The sequence below is a fragment of the Phalaenopsis equestris genome, unplaced genomic scaffold, assembly GCF_001263595.1.
Source record: "Phalaenopsis equestris unplaced genomic scaffold, ASM126359v1 Scaffold231779, whole genome shotgun sequence".
In the NCBI taxonomy this organism is placed as follows: domain Eukaryota; kingdom Viridiplantae; phylum Streptophyta; class Magnoliopsida; order Asparagales; family Orchidaceae; genus Phalaenopsis; species Phalaenopsis equestris.
In genome coordinates, this window is record NW_018249748.1 from 119,125 (window position 1) to 141,371 (window position 22,247).

Sequence of the window (22,247 nt, forward strand, 5' to 3'; positions counted from 1 at the left end):
TTTACCACGAATGTTGATATTTGAGTGAGCATTTGAAAAATGGATGAAAAGGAAAGTTTCAGGTGGTTTGTATGTAATTGCCGTGAAATAAAAAGCAATCAAAACATTCATTAGTTGTTACAGAATGATTAATAAAAGAAAAATTACAAGACTTCATTTGGCTACTGACAGGTGTAAATTATAAGAACAAACAACTGACAAAATCAAAATAACAAAATTTCATTAGAACAGATAATCTGAAACGGTTAAAGAGGAAAACCATATATATAAGTTAGTTTTAGACAGTTAGACTAAAAAATCAATGGCAGCAGGCAAAATTGAAAACTTTACTGGAAGAAAGCCCAGATGTTCACCATCAGCCTGCACATAAATCTCACTGCTACCTTCTCCCATGGCAATTTCAATAGACTTTACACTGCACAAAGAAAGAGCGTTGAATAAAAGAAAAGACAGGTACTCAAGTGAATTTATTCACCTAGGGGGACATTTGGTTGCTAGTAGATAAAAAATATATCAGAAAGAATAAAAATTTTAAGCAGAAAATTAAAAACAAATAAAATCAATGAGCAAAATAAATCTTTATTTACAAATTTAGAACTTTTTATCAAAATCAATAATAATACACGAGCCAATTAATAAATTAGATATGACATACAAGATATTACAAATAGAGAAAATATGGTCTCAAACCAGTGCAAAAAGATGAGCTCCCCAAAATGAAGTAGTTGCAGTGGTACCATGCTTAAAATTTCACACATCCAACCTACTCAAAAAATTAAAAACTAAAACTGAATTTTTTTTTCAAGCAGAGGTTCTAAATTATGATATCTCAAGCAACTATTTATAGCCTCCTTACAATCTAAATTAGTAAATAAGAATGGCAAAAAATCAATCTCAAACTAATTTTAGATTTACGCAATTTAATTTTAATTTCTCCTAGAATAGTTGACTTCAGCAAATCCAAAACGAAAAAGAAAAGGGAACTTACATGCCACGCCAACCTTATATAGTTACTTATATAACACTTAAATTAGATATTTACATTTATAACAATTTGGTGTCAAAAACCTATGCATGAGAAGATTTATTTCACTTTTAAAAGTTAGTGATAGTGACACTTTTTAGGTGATGTTTATAATTTGAGTGCTTTACTAGTAAAAGTGAAAGTTTAGATGTCAAATACAGAAATACATAACAGTTGTGTGGTACGTAAATGCCACAAAAAAATTTCCCAAGGCAATCCACAGCATCCATCCCCACTACTTTCAAATCACACCAATCCTGCATGTCACCCTCACCCACGACCCTGATGGTAAACCACCATAATATAAATTTAACGTTATTATTGTGCAAAGAGTACCAGAGCCATAAAACTCATAGAGAAAGCATACCACCACACAATTTTTTTTTCTTTTTTTTTAATAATTTTAAAATCATCGCTTCACAGTAACAATCTCAAATCAATATGCGCAACTGAAAAAAATATTTGACCGAGACTCCGCAGACGGTGCGTCAATTGGCACATCTAAACCGTTCGGTCCAAGCTTGAGAAGGACCGGCCGGTCCTTTCAGCAGGGATTTTCCTCCAATTTGGAGTGAAGTCCACTCCTATTATCCCTAGGCCTACAAGTATGTTATTTTTATGTTTTAGAGCAGTTTTGTGGTGTTTCCGTTCAGACAGCCATAGGCGGCCCTGTTTCTCCATCTAGCATTGCAATGAAGGTCAAGCTGTGCTCCAGTTATATCTCGTTCCAAGGTGGTGATTAACTTCCAAATGTCGAGTGGTGCGCTAGCTATACCTCGCTCCCGAGGTGGTGATTTATCCTTCCCCACTCCTCCGCATCCCTCCAACTTCACTCCCAAGCATTCCTCCTCACTGTAGGCCGCCGCGACAGTACCCCTTTGCTTTTATTCCTGCAGAACCACCCCAGTCCAGATGGTTTCCTGCTGTCCAAGCCATTCCCCTTCTGTTTCTGCAATTGCGGCCGTCACCGGCCTCCTTCCTTCCTGCCCTACTTCTGCCACTACCTCAGGACAGCAAGTCTTTGCTGTTCCAGCTGCTTTCGGACCTCCTCAGCCATCCAGGCTTGCTGCCGTCACCCTGGACAGTAACTTCCCCCTCTGTGCATGCCGCTAGATGCCTCTTCCGTGCCACTGCTACCTCCATCCTTGCTGCCACCACCCAGGACAGCCCCTCAACGTTGATCTCCACTGCTTGCTTGCTGTCCGGGCACTGGGAAAAAACTGCCATCTGTTTCTGCTTGTTAACGGCCCCTACCCACAAATTAGCCACCTTCCAGATTTTCACCGACCACCTCCACCACCCTTTGATCTAACCCTAGTTTGGAGTTTGAGTCGTGTCTTTCTTTATTTCCTATTTTCAAATGTTTTGATTGTGATTCCTATTTGATTTCAATAATAAAAGTTACATTTCATGTTGTTGTCTGGTTAAACCACACCAATCCTGGATGTCAACCAACGACCCAGATGGTAAAACCACCATAATTTAAATTCCAGGTTAATATTGTGCAAAAAGTACCCAAGGCCAGATATCCCATAGATAGAGCATTCCATCACACAATTCTTTTTCCAATTTTCTTAATAATTTTAAAATCATAGCTTTACAGTAACAATCTCGAATCAATATGCCCAACTGAAAAAAAAAATGACCGAGAAAAATTGAATGTTTGTACCAAGCAAACATTCTTGCATAAATTTCTTTACTTTGTGTGAATTATTCTAACTAAATCCAGCCTGAAATCATGTCAATAACAAAAAGAAAAAAAAAAACCTAAAATTAGTGAATACCTTCCTCTACCATAACAACCTTTCACGACTATCATCCCTTACATTTTTCTAAAAACAGAAATAATACATGAAATTAACTAACTAATGAAAAAAACCAAAGAAAAAATACATAAACTGCAAAAAAACTAGTGCTTGATGTGATCAACAGCATGTGAATTTGAAACAATTGATGCCCCTAATTTTACTGGCTGAAATGGTCCAGACATTTTTCTTTATTAGATATCAGAACTTAGAAGATCTAATTGATTGAAATCATACAAATCATCATGGCTATGTTAAATAGGAAAAATTAAATTAGTCTGTGCAACGTAGAGATATAAATTAGGAGTCCAACATGGCAGAGACAACTTTGATGACTGCCCTATTAAAACTTAGGCTTATGCAAAAGCTAAAGAGAGAGACAAGAGTTTCAATCTAATATAAGAGTCTAGAATAGTTGATTAAATGATAAATTTAAGACAAAACAATCAAACTATTAATAAATATCTAAACCAACTTGAAGAGCTAAATTCAAACCGTGATGTACCAGAAGAAACATGGATTGTAAGTGTTAAGTTTATAAGTGATCTTTGTTTTGATATTAAGATATAAGTGAGACTCGAGCTAAGACATGATGAACAAACTGATCATAAAGCGTAAGATGTGAAAAGGCAACTATACACTTGTTTTAGAAATAATACCAATCAATCTGGCACCATAAGGTGGGCCCATCAGGTTCAAGTAATTGTTGTGTCCCCTAATTAAGCCTAATCATACAAGTTATAGGATTCCTAAGAAAAATGATCAAATTGCAAGCGCACAAACTATTGAAGCTATCTACTATAGGAGTCATGGAAAAGGTCACCTAGCCTCCCAATTCTCTAAAAAATTTATGGTTGATTTGTAAGAATCCGATGAACCATTCAATGAATTTGCCACCAATACATAAAACAGTCTGGGTATTTGCTAAAACAAACAGATATATATAAGGACATAAATGAATTATGTATTTTGGTCAATGACCAACATCCACAGTAAGGCATCGAAAAGACTTTATTATGCAATTTTATCAAGTTACATAAAACCATCTTAAGGGAGAACAATACAACTTTCAATTCACCCTACCATTTCTCCCTTTTGTGATAATAAAAGTTTCTAGAAAAAAAATAAAAAATGGAACATGTTTTCATTCTTCCTCCATTTTGATATTTGCTAAAAAGAGAATGGAACATACCAAATTTTGAAATGTGAATAGATCATATCATATTTGCAAAAAAACGAATGGTGAATGGATCACAGAAAAACCGAAAAACCCAACAACAGTTTGCAGCTCTGCTTAACACCAGTAACATTCAGCTCCCAACCATTGGTGAAAGCCTTTAGCACCAAAATAAATTTTATACCTCTAGATACAGCCATCAAAGCTATAGATGATACCGAAACTCCACTGATAGAAAACAAAATTTTGAGTAAAGATGAACGGAACATGTTGTAATGTTTCATTCCAATCAAGAGCAATATTTGTTACCTAGATACAAAATAATGTCAAATTATATGTACTTAACTCCCGAATTTCTAATGAACCAATCTCATACCTATGTTTCCTATAAAAAGAAAATAACTGCATGCCATAAACATTGTCATTCTTCACATTGCTCTAATGCTATAACATTGTCCAATGTTATAACCATTGTCATTCTTAACATAAAACTATAGATAAGAGCATGGATTTATCTCATAAAAAGATCTAGAGCCCAGAAAAAATTGAAACAGAGAAACCGAAACCTTTCTAGAACGAAGAAATAAAAACCAAAATTCGTAATTGCATTCTCCACGCTTTTCTTCACGCTTAGCTAGCATGGATTCCTCTCATAGAAAGTTGTAAAGCCCAAAAAAAATCGAAACCAAAATTTCTGGAACGAAGAAATCCAAACCAATATTCGGGAGTTAGCTTAAGGAAACAGAAAAAACCGAAACTAAATTTCAGTAAGAATCCCTTGCTCTTCCGTGAAAGAAGAAAAAAAACAAAGCACAACGATGTTCGACCGTTCACGGCCAGCGACTATCGATCCCTTTATGAATGAAAGTGAGATAAAGCATATCTTACGATCAGACAGAAAAATTGAAAGGAATCTGGGCCGATCTCCTCTAGGGTAAGAAGAAATTCAATCGCAGGCACCGACCAGGGAGGGAGAGCGCAAGGGAGCTCAGGGATATTTAGGGCAAATCTTGCGATCGAACGCTGGGACGCAGGTCGAGAGCCGCGTCAAAGACCTCAAGAAATTACTCGAAACGAGACGTAGTGCGGTATAGTTAAGCCACCCGAACGCTGGTCCAAACACAGCGACTGCGTTTTCAAAATGCCGCTGCACCTAAATAAGCTGCCCCAAACGGGCCCTAAGGCTTTGTTGTTGTTGTTGTTGTTGTTGTGGTTGAAACTTATAATGATTCACGAAAGCTAAATTTCTAACAAAGATTAAAACAAGCAACATAAAAACTGCAACTTCTAATGATTAACAAAATAGTTTTAAAGAAGTTGAAAAGAATATATACATAATATTTAAAACAAAATAAACCTCTATATTGTCGGCACTGAAAAGTCGGGAGAGTTGCCCGTAAGAAGCTGTCGGTCGTCGGAATTGAAATCTCGCCGCCCGCTTCGGAATGACGTTTTAATTTACATATATATATAATTTTAGAAAAATATGAAATCAAACTGACCTCATATTTTTCACAGTTTAAATGAAAGAGCTCTCTACCCCAAATCATGTATCTATCCCGAGGGATAAACACAAGACTTGAGTGGGAGGCTCGATCAAATAAACTAAGAAATATATGACATCTGTTTGGTCTGCGAAAATCATTTTATTTGTCGACAAATTTCCATATTTAATACAAATAATTAAATAGGGTTTATTTTAGGCTGGATTCGGAAAAGCTTCCTATAAGGGTAAACCCCTATAGTTAATTACATCTTAAATGACCGAAGTCACTTAAGAAAACCCTCGATAAAAATCAGGGAATACTATCTTCAAGGAGGTCAAAAGGATAGGACTTTTCAATGAAATCGGACCAAAGAGTGTCAAATGGGAAAGGCTCAAATTCAGAACATTGTTGAGGAATCCAAATGAGAAAGAACTATGGGAGGTCATAGATCCGGAGGCGAACCTCGGTGACTTTCCAATCTATCCTATGGTTTGTCTTCAGTTTCAAGAAGAAATTATTCAAGTGTTTCATCCTGTCAATTTTATTTAATTAGGGTTTATATTTGTGTAAGACGGTCACACAAGTCGCCTAGAAGATATGAGGGTTTACGTCGTATCGGACGACAACCTCGGAACTTAGAACGAGTTAGGGCTTAAATTGCACAACAGAGCTATACAAATGCCTAAAGGAAAAGTTGAGGATTTATGTTGCACTAGGCAAATAAATCCTATGGATTGTTGTTGTTTTAATTTCTAGGAAATGAATGTTTAGTTGGGAAAGACATGTTCGGCTGTTGAAAATGGTCGTGTTGCCCACCGCGCTAGCTTCAAGCTCCTCGCCGTGACGAGTTTAAGTTGTCTAGAGTGGCAGGTTATGATGTCAAATCAAGCAACCCTATGGTTGTAGTCCTTCAGATATTTTATGAATAACATCTTGAAGTTGTACAGTGTAAAGCATAACAGTAGAGCATGTAGCACAGGACAAGCAGTAGAGTGTGAAGTAAAGAAAACAGTACAACATGCGGTGTAAAGAAAAAGTAAAAAGAATACAGCAGGTAGGTGATTTGCAAAAAAAGTAACATGTTGTAAACATAAAACAAACTTATACACCTGGGAGGTCCGTTGTTCCTTGGGTGTAATTGATGCAACAAGTACAAGCAACAAAACTTGAGGAAACAGACTGAAATGCTCTATATAAACGAAAACAAAGAAACATCTTCTAGAAATCTCGAGAAAGATCGTCAAAAGACCCACGACAGGAGAAACGCAAGGAAATCGATGAATCGACAAATTAAGTAAATATCGTAGAAAACACGGGAAAATCTAAAAAAAAAAAGACCACGAGTTTTTTGTCCAAAAATTCCGAGAAAAACATATGAGAAAGTCCGAAAAGAGGGGGACCGCAAGCACTCGGGTCGGGGCTAAGCTCAACTATATATTAGTACTCGATGGTCGTCGAAGGTTACTCGGTCACACGGATGTATATTACTCGGTCACCCGGATGTATAAAACCCGCCACTCAACTAGAAGGATGTCCTACTAAACCTAACTTAGGAGGATACTCCTTAGCTCAGGAGGATACTCCTTAGCTTAAACAGGAGATCAACAGGTGGACAACCGATGTTTAAAATGTATTTAAAATTTATATTTTCGGCATGAACATAGGTTTCAAACATGCAAAAAGTGGGTTGTATCAATTTTGTTTGTAGCGAAAAAATATATTTTTGTTTTAGAAAAAGGTGTATCTGTTCTTATCAAATTTGTTTTTATCAATTTTGAAATGTAGTTGTCCACAAGTCGATCGCACTGTCAGGCATAAGGCTACCAACATCCTAAGAAGATTGGAGTCAACTCCCGCTAGTCTTGTGTCGGTGAATGATATTACATCCTACTATTCATCGAATCCCTGGAGGGAATCTCGATGTCGTAGGATGGAACATCATTCCACTCTACCACCGATGTGTCTTTGTCATCATCACCCTACGCCCCAAAACCGACTACTTACGACCTTGCTTGATGATTTCACGTATAGCAAAAGGCTATACGTTGACACTTATGTATCGGACATAAGCATCGAAAACCGAACCAAGAAGCAAGGAAAAAAAGAACAAAAATGGGGTGAGAGAGAGGAGAGACTGATTCACCTAAAACATCGAAAACAAAGAATGAATCAGCCCTCAAAGCTCGTGACAAAAAGATTCGAAAAAGGAAGGCCCGAAAATTCCTGAATCAATCCAGAAAGATATCACTTTCTCACTTTTTCAAAATTGGACCAACTCAAGTAAAAATGACCTCCTGACACCGCTATCCAAACCCCAATGACATCTTTTATGAAATTAACCCGTTCCAACCAAATGCTTTTCCAAAATAAGACTTAAAATCTCTCAAACTTCAAAAAGAAAGTGACATCGAGGAAACCACCACTAATATTTCCAAACTCATACCAAAATCAAGATTCTCCAACCTTCAAATTAATAAATAGTCTCATACATCAAATAAGCATGGAATCTTCTCATACAACCAAATAAATGCTCACGGCCAGGGTCAATAGAGGAGAGTATAGCCACCAAGACTTTCGGCTAAGGCAATAAAAGGGCCCATAAAAGAACTGTTAAGGCTCACGATTCAGGGCAGCAAGGAGCAGCTGCTAAGACCCACAACCACAGCCAACTCAAGGCACAACAGCAACCCAAGGCCAAAAGAGACTCACGGCCAAGGCAACCCGAGGCACAGAAGAAGGGGAGGCTCACGGCTAAGGCAAACTGAATCAATTATATGAAGATATTTGATATACATAAGAGAGTGAATGGACAAAGAATGGACAAGCGAATGGACAAACCTTCACAAAGCCTCCAAACCGACTCCAATTTCACCAAGTAGGACATAAGAAATATGTTCAATTTGTTTTTTATTACCTCACTCTATAGATAGGGCAAAGATATAATTTAAACTTGACTCATCAATCAACACCCAAGCCACTTCGTGTAGGAAGAGCCAAACAACCCCAAAGGATTGCTAGCAGGCTCACGGGTAGGGGTAGGAACAAACCAAATTAAGCTCTCAAGCTACCTCTCGGGTAGGAGCAGAACCAGACAAAAACCAAGCTCCAAAATCAAGCCAAAATAAATCCCTCAAGGTTAACAATTAAAACTCACATACCCAAGACAGGATTTCAATCCAAAACCCAGCCTCCAACCTTTCCAAGGTGAAAACTGAACCCCTAAAGAGATCAAATCAAAGCTTTAAAGGCTAATCAAATGCAGTATACAATAGCAAATCCAACCCCAGCCATTTTTTTTTAGGCAAACCGAAAACTAGCAGGGGCAAAAAGGATAAAGCCACGCCCCAAATCGAACGAAAATAAGCCTCATAATCAGGAAAGAATCAAGAGCTAGAACAGGTAAGACCGAACCTCAATGGAGGCCAGAAACTGAGCCACTCAAGGCTAAAACAGGGCCCGAGCATGGATAGAAACTCAAGCTTTAACAGAAATTAAAGTTCCAGCCATTTCACGGTAAAACCGAGCCATTCAAAGCCAAGGAATAGCTCACAAGCCTGTAAAACATCAGCATATAGAGCCAAAAGAGATTTTAAACTATAACAGTGTCATGAAAAGCATTTTTAGGCCACCAATATAGTCGTTCTAAGCATGAATTAATTTCCCTCAAACATCCAAACATGAAAGATGCCCCCCTTCGAGGGGTCAAACCAAATTATTAGAGCAAACTATAGAACATTTCCCAAATCAAAGTGAACTTCTTCATAACATGCATTTTAAGTAAGAGAAAGTCATAAGATGCCAAAACCGAACCCCCAACATGCATGAAAGACCAAATAAACTCTCCAATATCTCATGCTAAATGAAAATAGATGAAAAGCTTCATAATACATATCCCAACATGCTTGCAAGAGGAACTAAAATTATCTCAAAGCCATGTTTCAACCCTCTAGCTGCTTCCAATATAAATACGCTACAAAAAATAGAAAGATGCCATCACTTCACTACTTTAAGCAAGCAATCAAGTCTAGCTCCTAGAATATGCTCACATTTCCATTTCTAGATGCATGAGTACCAAGTATTTCAAAGAAAACATAAGTGTAATATCACATAAGCATGTTGTATTATCCACTAAACCGAGCAAAGGGGCTCGACAGAGAGAAAACCGCAGGAAACCAAGGCACAGGAGAAAAAGGGGGAAGAAGAGATACCTTCTTAGCATAAATTTAAAGCACTGCACTGTAAAAATAAATTCAAGAAGATGCTCCCACAGAAATCTCTCCCTCCTAAAGTCTTCCAACAGCAAAGCTCTCCACTTCCCCTCTCCTTAGGAAATTTTCAACAACCACCCAAAACCCAAAGAAACTATACTTATAAGCAGAGAAGAGAGGGGGGAAAGAATGAAACCATCCAACCCCTTCCCGGTACTCGAATCGGGCCAAAGAATAAAAAGAACCCTCTCTCTGCTTACAGAAGGCGAGGCAGCCGAAGTGCCCAAGACCAAGTGGCGAGCCGAGTGGCAGCGAGAGAGGCATCGGGAAGAAGAAAGAAGAGAAGGTTGTCACTCAAGTGTCTCAGGGAGCAAGCTCATCAGAGTCAACCTACCAAAAAAGGAAAATCGCAACTCGTGGAGGCAGGCGCAGCTTCGGGAAGGAGAGTCGAGGGCAGAACATGTCGGACAAGGACGGACGAGGGGTCAACTCTCTCTCACGTGGAGGAGAAGGGGCTCGGCCGGCTCGGCTAGGGCTCGAGATCGAGAAAGGGGAGAGGGAAAAGGAGGCAGAGCTTGGGTGCGTGAGTTTAGGGATTTAGGGCTTAAAGAGGAAACGCACGGTGCCCTAGCAAAATGGGTGTCCTCTCTAGACAAAATCGACATTCTGGACGCGCCGGTGCAGTCCGTTTTGTCTTCCGGGTCGCTCGGACGCCCGTCGTCGACAATCGGGTCAAAAACGCGTCAAAATTCAAATTTCAAAAAAATTTCAACCTGCGATCGATCGTCTCCAAAAATCTATTCAAGTCCTCGACAGATAACGGTGCAAGCGATGCGAATTGTAGTGATCGGACGTGTCGACTCTCCGAACTGCGAAGTTTGTGCGTGCGAGAGTGCAAATTGTGGAAAAAGCCACTATAAGGCTTAAAGGTCCTAAAGGGGCTCCTTTTGGGTTCCCTCATGTTGGTTTCACCCTTCTAAGTGCTAGAAGTCGATACCACACAGGCGAAACCCCAAAAGAGTACAGAAGTAGGTTGAATTTTTAAAACAAGGCGGGTCCCACTTCTAGGCTCTAAGATAGTCAAAGGGAGATTCCTAAAACTAGATCCTAAACCCTAAGAGAAAGACTAAACCTCACTAAAAATGAGGTCAACATATATATCTTTAATCAAGTTAGATGCATTAGAAGCAAAGAATAGGATCATGGATATAGATGGAAACATCAAATATAAATGAAAATTTTGCCTAGAAATTACTAAATGAGAGCTTCATTATTGAAAAAGCATAATAAGATAATGAAATATATAGTTAATCGATACAAAAAAAGAAAATTGAACTTTTAAAAAGAAGCAGAAAGCTAGGCCTTCAATTAACTATTGAGAGCAGAAAAATTACGAGAGTAATATAGTGATTTGTTTAATAGATTTGTTCAATAGAATTTTGAAGACATCAGACTACCGGCAAAGATACACTTTAGAACCAAAACTTAGCAATAAAGGTATTGTTCAAGTTTGTGCTAACTATATAAAAATTAAATTTATGAGACACAATGAAGCAAAGAAAGAGGGAGAAAGAGAGAGTAATAGAACAAAGACAAAAATTACAAAAATTTTGGCAAACTATTTTATTTTCGTGAAGAGAAGATCTATTATATGAATGGTTTATGTTTAAATAATTAATGTAAAAGTATATAGAACAAAGAAAGGATTTTAATATGATTTTTATTGACCTTCAAAAGAAATATGATAAAAAATTAGGATAATTAATTTCGTGCACATTAAAGTAAAAACATGTGTTAAAATTACATTGATGTTATTAAAGATATGACGAACACAGCTTAGTATGAGAAATAGTTGTAATGTAAAACTAAGGAAAAAGTTCATCATTACAGTAGAGTTACATCAAGGGTCAACAATAAAGTTATATCATTTTCGTTGTTTATGGTGATTATTACAAAAGAATACTCAAAAATGAGATTTCTTAATATACACTTTTTACAAATGATATTATTTTAATTCATGAAATTTTTATTAAAACAATTGAAAATTTTAAAAATTTAATAACAAGTTTAGAAGATAGAATTTTTAAAATTAGTAAAACAATAATGAGTATATGATATCAAATTTTAATGGTTGTGATGTTAACAATCAACGATCAGCAGATAAGATGAAGCCTAAGTAATGATAGGTTTAAGTGTCTCAAATCAATTAAAGTAAAAAAATAATGATATTTATGAAAATCTAACTTCTAGAGTTAAAGCAAAAAGTTTAAAATGGAAAAGTATCATTAGAGTTTTGCGTGGTAAGAATATAATGTAGAGAATTAAAGGCAAATTATATAAAATCACAATTAAGTTAATGATATTGTATGGAAATGAATGCTGGGTTGCAAAAGAGGACATTAATATCTAAGTTAAACAATGAGAAAAATGAGAATCCTAAAAAAGACGTGAGAATAAAGTACACATTATATATTAAAAAATGAGAAACAATTTGTGTGACATCTTTTAAAGACAAGATAATTGAAAATAAAATTTAGGTTTTTGGATGTTCAATGAAGGAAAGACAATAGATGATATATAAAATTCATGCTAGAGCATTATAAAAGAGTGGATCAAAAGTTACATGGATATATGTGCAAAATAATTTGTGAAGAATATGTTTAATATCTCAAACATCACTAAATATGAACGAATAAAAAATGATGATTCATATTCCCTACCCCAAATGAAAGATGAGGATTCCTAAAGCCAATTCCAAATAACTAGGAGAATGCAAGTGACGATGATGCTTATCACAACCTCAACTTCAGCATGTTAATCAGGAATGCTTTTCTACATAACTCGAATGAATTTTCATCTAGTTAAATTTTTTATTTAAAATATTTTTTTAAGGTTTAGGTAGACTTTTATTGCACATAAATCAGACATATAGAACCCTAATATAGAATCAACAACAGAGAAATTTTATAGGGAAGGCTGGAAAGCATATAATAGTAAAACCAGACAAAATTTTAATGAAACATCAATAAAAAAGAAAAAAAAAATACCTTATTGAGCACACATTTTTTTCTGATATATGAGACCCATTGTACAGCTTGTATAACTTGAAAACAAAATCATACCATTTGAAGTCTTGAAGAATTACCACCTGATTCATATGAGTATTAAAATTACAATTCCAGTAAAACCACCCTTTGAATTTACAACTCACAGGGGAAAAACAATAAAATTAGAAGAACCTCCAGATTTCCACTGTACGGATCAGCAGTAGGTACAATCTTCATGCCACCACCAAAGAATTTAGCATTCCCAATGCAAAGAGCTGTGACTTTATCAAATACCACCCAATCTTGGCCATTGACCTAGGATGTAGCATACACCATACTTTGAAAGAGCAAAAAACAGAATTGATTGAATAGGAAAGGCATATCAGAAAGCCTATATAACATATTTTATTTGATATTACCTTGATCTTAAGGTTTTCATTCTGGTGCCCAATAAATGCTCTCAAGGCTCCCAAAACATAACAGAAGTTTCCAAAACTTTTGTACTTGGAAGAATAGTAGCCTGCCTTTGCACTCCTGCAATCTCAAAAAATAAAATAATAGTTCATCATAAACAATCGATTCGAGATTCGGAATCAAACAACAAAGTTGATGCACACACAGATGTATATCAGCAACATTAATGAAGTAATGATGTTCCTCTCCAAGTAAGGTAATGAGGCCAACATCTATTTTAGATCTCAATCCTGCATGAAATATAAGAGAAATTGCGGTCCTAGTTACCCAAACAAAACATAAGAATTGCAGTGAATTTTGAATGAAGCAGCAAGGATCAAAACAAGCAACTTTACATAAGTAAAAAAATAAAATTTAATCAATCAAAGTTTTTGGATTTAAAGAAAATTTCATCCATATAAACTTAAAAAAGAATAAATACATACACAAACGCATAAATGATTAGGATAGCCAAAATATTTTGGCCTCCATACATCAAAATTTCCATTTACTTTGAAGTAGAGTATTGAAGCAATTCATCCTTTCTTTCTCTCCAGCCTCCGCTAGGTATTTTCTTGCAAAAGCAGCCAGATAAGAACAATTCAGAAAGGGATTTACCAGAATCTTTATAATATCCATTAGACAAATATACAGCTGCTGCACTGCCTTTTAGGATGATAATTTGAGAGAATTACATCTCCGGAAAAAGCAATCCAGTCCTTCAATCACGATGGATTGAAACATTTTTCAAGAATTGGCTTTTATTTTACAACTCATCTCAATAGTATCCCCATCAACCATGAGATTCTGATCAATCCAGTACCCTAAATCCTATAAATTTTACATTCAATGGTATCTGCCGCCTAAAATCCAAGATTGAATTCACAATAAAAAATGAAAAAGAGGAAAAACTCCAGGATTGAAGTTATAAAGTGTTCTTATGTCATGACCTAACTTGGAGCTTCGAATTATCAAAAGGAGAGCAAATAGTGGAGCGGGAAATTCAAGTTCAATTATTATCAACAAAAAATAATAATAATTACCCATTAAATCAAAAGGATCACAAATGAATAAAATTCAAATCATGTTAAAATAAAGCAGTTATAAATATAATTGCCATTTTCTTGTATAGTCACATCTTCTACAAATTATTTTTTTAATTATCACTCATGTTATAGCCCAAAACTTGATCCTAAAACATATTAATTTAAATCAGCATGAGTTATCAATAACATAGTGGATACACATATCTCTAAAATTACAATAACATAAAAGAGTTAAAGAGACAAAATGCATGCTTGTTAAATGCAATAAATTGGTATGAGATCATTCGACACTTTATTTAAATATGCCCGTGTAAAATATTCAAATCATATTAATATAAATTAAGCATAATATCATATTTTATTTATATTATTTTAAACCCTACATCTATCACAGAAATATTATCTAAAATATATTATTTAAGATACTTTAATATCAATATTCTTTTCTATATATATGCATGAGTAGTTTAGTGTCCCTGATTATAATCATAAGGGGGAGACACTCTATCAGTCAACATGTACATGCAAATATTTTAAATAGATCATTTCAATCGATTTTCATATGATTCAATATTTTTTTTATAATAATTAGTGTACGTAATAAATAAGTTTAAATATATTCAGAGATCTATGACAATCATTCCAGTATGACCAATACACCTAGAAGTAAAATTAAACCATGATTAATTTGCAATATCAGTAAATAAAAATAATTATCTAATGCAACTAGCTTTGTAAAAATGAACATTATTGTTATGATTTGGAAATATGAGTTCCCACCTCAATTCTTAATGTGCAAACAATATTCCTTAATTTAAACCTCAATCTTGACCCCATAAATAGATATTCCAATAAGTTACTCAAATCAAAGGATAAATTCTTTTAAATATTTGTTTTCTATTTACCTAACATTGCATGTATTCATTCTTAAAACTTTCAAAGGTTGTTTTAATTCTTCATTTTAGCTTGACTATATTTATACTTACTGTTATTAAGTAATTAATACTACAAATCTTTTATTTTAGTTATTGTATTCGTTCTTTCAAACTTTAACAGTTTGTTTTAATTCTTCATTTGATCTTAACTATATTTATACTTACTACTAATCAAATAATTAATACTACAAACCTTTTATTTTAATAATATTGAGAAAAAAATATCATCTTTTTTTATTAAAAAAAATGGCCACCAAACATTGTATAATAAAAATGAATTCCTAATTTTTTCAAAATAATATAATACTTTAAATTAAGAATTTCAATTATTTTTCTTCAACTCCCTAAATTCTCATTTATAAGAATATATAAACATATTTTCATTTTCCTTAAGTAATATGTAAATCGTTGAATATCGATTTCATTTTCCAAGTGTTATATGTATATTAATTTTCTCAATTTAGCTTTCAAGATTCATTAAATAATATCTATCAAATAGAAAAAGTTCATAAATTTCAATTAAATACCAACAATGAATAAAAGCCCTGACCTGCTTTCTAGATCTATCTTCCATGAAATAAGTAAACTTAGAATGACATAATAATAATTTTACCTTCAATATGCATGCTGGAATGCAGGACATATCAGTTAAAAACAAAGTGAAAAATCTCACCGGGCCAGGTTTGAGTCTACCCGAAAAAGAACAAATAAAAAAAGAAATAAATAAAACTAAATCAAGTTTAGATTTACCTTTCAAAAAGAAGAAAAAAGAACAACTCCAGAACTTGCCTCCTCGCAAGTGACAATGCCCTAACCCGGAAGACCTAGTTTGGTCTCATGTTTGGTTGTCTGATCGATGCAAACTTGCTTGTTGATCCGTCGAGAGCTCTCACTCTACTCAACCTACTCACCCTACTCACTTCAAGCCCGCGCTCTATTGTCCATGCGAGTACACCCGTCGGCTCATTCCTCACACTTACTTGCTGCCCTCACTTCTTCTGCTCTTGGTCATGTCCATGCAACTACACTCTCTACCTCAGTCTTGGCTTCTGTTATCGAGCCCTCCATCATCTCCACCTTCTCACCCGCTCTATTTAATCGCCTGGGCCACCTTGCCTTTCCCTTTATCTCCCCTTAAAATGACATGGAACCACTGCTTTTGGTTCAGTTGAACCTGTGCTAACCAACTCCTATATAATTTTTTTTGCCTCATTCACACGAGTACATTCCCTTCCTCCATCTTGCCTTCTATCACTGAGCCCATCCACTGTCTCCCCCTTCTCACTCACATTGTTTATTCGCTGGTCACCATCCCTTTGCCTTCATCTCCTTTTAATATATATATATATATATATATATATATCTAGAAAAGGATCGTTGTTTATATTTCCGGCATAGTCCAAATCAAGATGTGCTTCTCAGACAGCATGGCTGCTAACAGTTCAGTTTTCCATGTATTGTTCATAGAATTTTGGGGCAGAAAATCATCAAATAAAGCTAATAGATATGATAAATGGAAGATTTTCTATAGTCAGCTTATAATTTATCAAACAAGATTTGCTCCTATCAAGTTATTCACTTTTACTAATGAACAACTTGTTACGGCAGTTATTCATGCAATACTAGACAAGAATCTCTTCTATTCTAAAAATAGGAATGGACGAGCTGCAGCTGATTTATCTAAGCCTTAGCAAATTATAGCTGGAAATCTTATGGAACTGATAACAACGTATTGTAATACAAAATATATTTGATCCATATCGATCCACGGTCTTCGTGAATATTAAATAACTTTGCAGAGATAAGCTGAGTCTACAAGAGTCATTGCTGAAAAAAGGACATTTATGTTGAGCTGCTTGAAGTACCTTTAGCAATTCGCTCTATTGCCTGATGAGGGTCATTTTTCCTGGTCAAACAAATTAAAGCCCGTTCTCATGAGATCATCACTAACAGTTAATTTTATCAGAAGGGTCATTACATCATACTACTAACCAGCCAAGTGTTCTGGCAAAATCTGAACCAGTTCCCAATGGAAGGAGCTGCAAATGAAAATTTAATTTTAAATAATCAATGTAAGAAGTGAAAAGGGTTTAATACATAAAGAAACAGTGGCCTCCAATTACTCACGCCAAGTGCAGTTGCATGTATGGTGGAACCCCTTTCTAGAGTACAGATTTGTTTTCCTGCCCAAAAGAAACCGTTGACAACCTGCTAGTTGAAATGAATGACCTAGAGGTCACAACATGTGCAAATAAGAGTTTTTAACGCACACAATGTGCAAAACTTTTAAGATTGATGTTATGTTGGTTACAAGTCTTTACAGGATGATAACAAAATAGATACATATTTTAAATTAGCTGTAAAATGAGACATTATGAGAAGTAAGCAATGAGATAAAGGCAGTAAATCAATTGCTAATCATACTCATAATCATTAGAACCAAGAGAGTATAATCTTAGGTGTCCATTACTAGCTTAAATAACTACACGAAACCCTTTTTGAAACCAAAGCAAAAACCGACACAAAATGCACATAATTAAAAAAGGTATGATAGGCATTAAAACATTTCATAAGGAATGAGATCGCTGCAAGAGAAACCTTTAGCGTTTATGATGTCCATATAATCAAAACTTGCCTTCAATAGGTTTTTCATTTTTAGTATCTTACATTGTTGGCTGAATGAAATAGTTCAGAGTTAGATGTAGAATTAGAATCACATACACGAATAAAAATCTAAGTGAAACAAAAGGAACCAAGAAAAATATATTGAGCTAACTCAATTCACATTTAAGAAACTGTAACCTTGCCATTTCAGTTCAAACTATAGCAGCTCCACTTGGGTTTTTCATGGATCAAAAAGCGCAAGGAATTAAAACTCATTATTTGTAGGAAACTATGGTAAACTTGATTATAAAAAAACATCTTCAAGTGCTATAGCAATGCTTCTTCAAAAATGCTACGTTATAAAGAACATTGGGAAACAAGGACTGAAAAAATACCCAATTTACATGAATGTTAAGTTCACTTTCATAAAGATGATAATCAACTGGGATTAATTAAGTTAAAGGGAAATATGTAGTGATTGGAATCCAAAAAAGCAATATTTATAAATTTGTTTTTTTCTACCTCATGAAGAGTACCATCTCCTCCAACAGCTATGACAGCATCTGCTCCTTCTCGGATTGCCTATATTCCGGGTATTAGTTGTCATGTTAGGACTGCTGATATCTGAGAGATACAATAGAGAATAAAAGATTTAGGCTTATCTATCATGCCTTAAATGGAATTCTTTACCTCCCTGGTTATGTCCACAGCATGAGAAGGTCCTGAAGTAAATGATTCATGAACCTGATGATATTGAGAAATGAAAACAATAAAAATAATGCATAAAAAGAGATACAGTTTTATAAAAAGAAAAAATTAGAAGAGAAAAAATTTACATTTTAAGTTTAGATAAATGATGGATGAAATCACAAAAAAGATGACAATTGACAACTGTATTTTAGCTTAAATAAACAAAGGAATTCACCAAATATTTGTTTTCTTAAGCAATATCTATAGTAGTCATGCTTTTTGGAATATTGCTGAACGGAACTATTGAACTACAAAATGAAAACAGGATGATCAGCTTAAAATGCAAATCAGATGGACAATATATTAATCTACTTCAATTAATTTATAATAAGTTCAATTCTATAGTTAAAATAAACTTCTCAATTACATCATCCTTTCACCGAAACCCCTTGGCTGCACATACCAATATAGTAGCAGAGTTACAGGGTTAAGAAGCTATGTGGTTAACATGCTTGATGATGATGAAGATAATGATGATCTACATTACAAATAACAAAGTCAGCAACAATAATGCTAGTCAAGATTGGCCAGGGATGTAACACAAACTAGGCAAACTTACAACAACAACACCAACAACAAGTCTTTATCCCACTAGGTGGGTCGGCTACATCAATCCTTTTTCTCCATTGCGTCCTATTGAGTGTCATATTTCATTTAATTCTAATAAATTAAGATCATTTTTTATACAATACGCCCAAGTCTTTCTAGGTCTATCTTTGTCTTTCTTAACATATATAAAATCTAAAATATCTACTCTCCTAATCGGATCATCAGATGGTCGACGTTTAATATGACTAAACCATCTAAGATGACTCCCTCTAATTTTGTTCGTCATTGGAGCTACACCAACCCTATCACGGATATATTCATTTTGTATTTTGTCTCTAAGTGTAATGTCACTCATCCACGAAGCCACTTATCCACTAAGCATCCTCATCTTAGCAACGGTTCACTTAGTTTTATGCTTCTCTTTTAAAGGTCTCGTCATCGCTAAAGCTTCCGACATAGATTATTGTAGGTCTCGCCACCATCTTATAAAATTTTTCTTTCGGTCACACAATAGGCTCGAAGCATTCCTCCACTTCAACCAACCAACTAGAATTCTACTAATAGGCATCTCCATCTATATCACCAATTACTTTGAACAATAGACCCGAGATATCTAAAGCATTCACACCTTTTAATAATTTGATCACTCATAACTACAACTATGTCACTAGAGCTACTACTACTAAAATTACATTCCATGTACTCGGTTTTAGTTCTACTCAAACGAAGGCCTTCATACTCCAAAGTAGACCTCCAAAATTCAAGTTATTTCTGAGCTCTTTCTCTAGTCTTATCTACAAGAAGAATATCATTAGCGAAAAGTATACACTAAGGTAAACCTCCTATAAATGTCCAGTAAGAGCATCAATAACTAAAGCAAAAAGATATGGGCGTAAAGCTAATCCCTAATGTAATCCAACTAAAATAGGAAAGTATTTGATCAATCCTCATTTTGTTCGAGCAAAAGTAACAGCTCTAGTATACATATATTTAATGACTTGAATATAATTCATATCAACATCTTTCTTTTGATATGGTGATTACGATTTTGATGTGATTAATGAAGAATGAAGTTGATTGTCAAATATCTAATTATGGTTTTGTGAAATATATTGTACTGGAGTAGAAGATTTTAGAAATATTTAGAAGTTGATTGTCAAAACTGTAATCAAGAAGCAGTTAGGTATTTCTAATGTGATTCTACATTCTTCATTAATCACATCAACTGATATGGTGATTACGGTTTTGATGTGATTAGTTTAACGAGTCAATTTCGAGCCATCCATAATGTGGGAATCGTTGCTTATTTGACAATACACCAGGGCGCCAATGTAGCGACCCTTGCACATTTTTCACTGTATTCAGGTCATACAGCATGTTGCTTCTAAGGGACGTCCTAGCATTTACACAATGATTAAAAGGATTCATGTCATGATTTTTCGACAAATTTTATGTTGATTGTCAACTAACTAACGTATTCCTCTACATTTCATATATAATGCTTGTGACCCGACAGTGGCAGTATTGAACTAGGTAAACTTAAATAGAGGAAAAAAATAATGAAAGAATCAAATAAGAGAAAGTAGAGAAATATCAAGTATAATTCAATTTCGTTGATGCTAAGTGCTACACTTTTATAACAACATATTGAGTCACGAAATTGCAATCTACAAAACTAAGATAGACAATGATTAGATTCCAATTTGCAAAAATACATAAAGATATTGGATATAGAGGTAGGGATGTTAATAAGTTGAGCTTGACCGAGCCCAGTGTTTGTTCATGTTTGGCTCATTTTTTTTTCTTTTTTTTTTAGAAATAAGCTTATGTTTGAAATGATTGGTGAATAGCATATTTGTGTTCAGTTCCATTCGAATTTGTTTGTTCATTTCAACTCATGTTTGGCTTATAATTAGCTTGATTGATATAAAAAATAATAAAATTAATCATTTTCTTATGTGCAACATAAAAAAAAAATCAATATAAAGATACTATATTAATATTACTTATTTAATAGCTAAATTAATTCTAGAAAAAAAGTGAGCAAACCGAACACAAACAAATGACCGGTTCGCTTATAAATTGAGCTTTAAAAATATTTGTATTCGGCTTGCTTGCTTAAAAAACGAATTAAACATGAGCTCCTTAATGAGATGAACACAAACCCTTCGCAAACAACAAGTTCTTTTTTATAGCTCCATAAAATTGCCCATCATTTGAACTTTACCATTAAAATCTACAAATTTACAGAAACAGATATAAAATTTCAAAAATTAATCAAACGCCACAGAAAAAAACAACAACAACCTACGACCTGAAGCCAAAACACAATCGAATCTTACGTTGCATTGGTCGCCGAGTCGCCTTTTAAGATAAGGCAGCAGCTTCTTCCACTCTCTCCCCGTCCGGCCATTGGCACCTGAACAGAATCTACAAATTCCCGTTATGCCAAGTAAGAAAATGGATAAGAAAGAGAGATCAACATCCAATAAACAGATAGCACCTTTAGGGTTCACAATGAAGACGAGGTCCCTTCTCGAGTGGTGGGCGATTCCAACTCGATCGAACGAGAGATCAAGATTACCAGATTGCTCCGCTCTCAGGAAGGAGTGGTTCGACAATGCCGTTATCCCCGCCGCCATGACCAAGTCCTGAAATACCGCAATATGAGCTTACTGTAATCAAGAAGCAGTTAGGTAGGTTTGCACGACGATGGCAGAATCAGAGGACAGATGGGTAAAGCAATCAATGGATCGGATTTTATCCATTTTCTTCGTAGAAATGAATGAATTTAAACTTTCATGTCAAATTTTGATCAAGGAGTTATTTAGTCGACAATTAAAATTAAAAAAAAAAGTACATCATATTACTTTCTATGTGAATTTTAAAAATTTTAAGGATTGGCACGGAAAAAGAAAAAGTAGAAGTAGCATAAAAGTTTAATACATTTAGAATTTTCTACTTAATTTAATTTTAATATTTTTGAATTCATTCTATTTAAATAAATTCTAAATGTACCATGTTTTATAACCCCCCCCCCCAACACCTTGTTGGCCAAGGCTGCAAATAAGCTCGGGCTCGGCTCGTTCAAAATTGACTCGTGTTTGAAATTGGCTCATAAATTGTGTATTCTTGTTCTGCTCGAGAAATTTATTTATGTTT

The 22,247-nt window shown here is 34.8% G+C and overlaps 1 protein-coding gene across 1 annotated transcript; it reads right to left on the reverse strand.

The window, feature by feature from the left end:
- Window positions 1–132: 132 nt before the first annotated feature.
- Window positions 133–21,866, reverse strand: LOC110038166 (sphingoid long-chain bases kinase 2, mitochondrial). The gene is made up of 12 exons (XM_020742936.1): window positions 21,589–21,866; window positions 21,428–21,504; window positions 18,477–18,530; window positions 18,309–18,368; window positions 17,310–17,390; window positions 17,175–17,221; window positions 17,048–17,088; window positions 13,368–13,452; window positions 13,168–13,282; window positions 12,941–13,063; window positions 12,749–12,849; window positions 133–415 (listed from the first exon to the last, which is right to left on the reverse strand). Exons 1-12 carry the CDS (start codon window positions 21,725–21,727, stop codon window positions 286–288), a joined length of 1,053 nt encoding a protein of 350 aa, XP_020598595.1. The 5' UTR covers window positions 21,728–21,866; the 3' UTR covers window positions 133–285.
- Window positions 21,867–22,247: the final 381 nt, after the last annotated feature.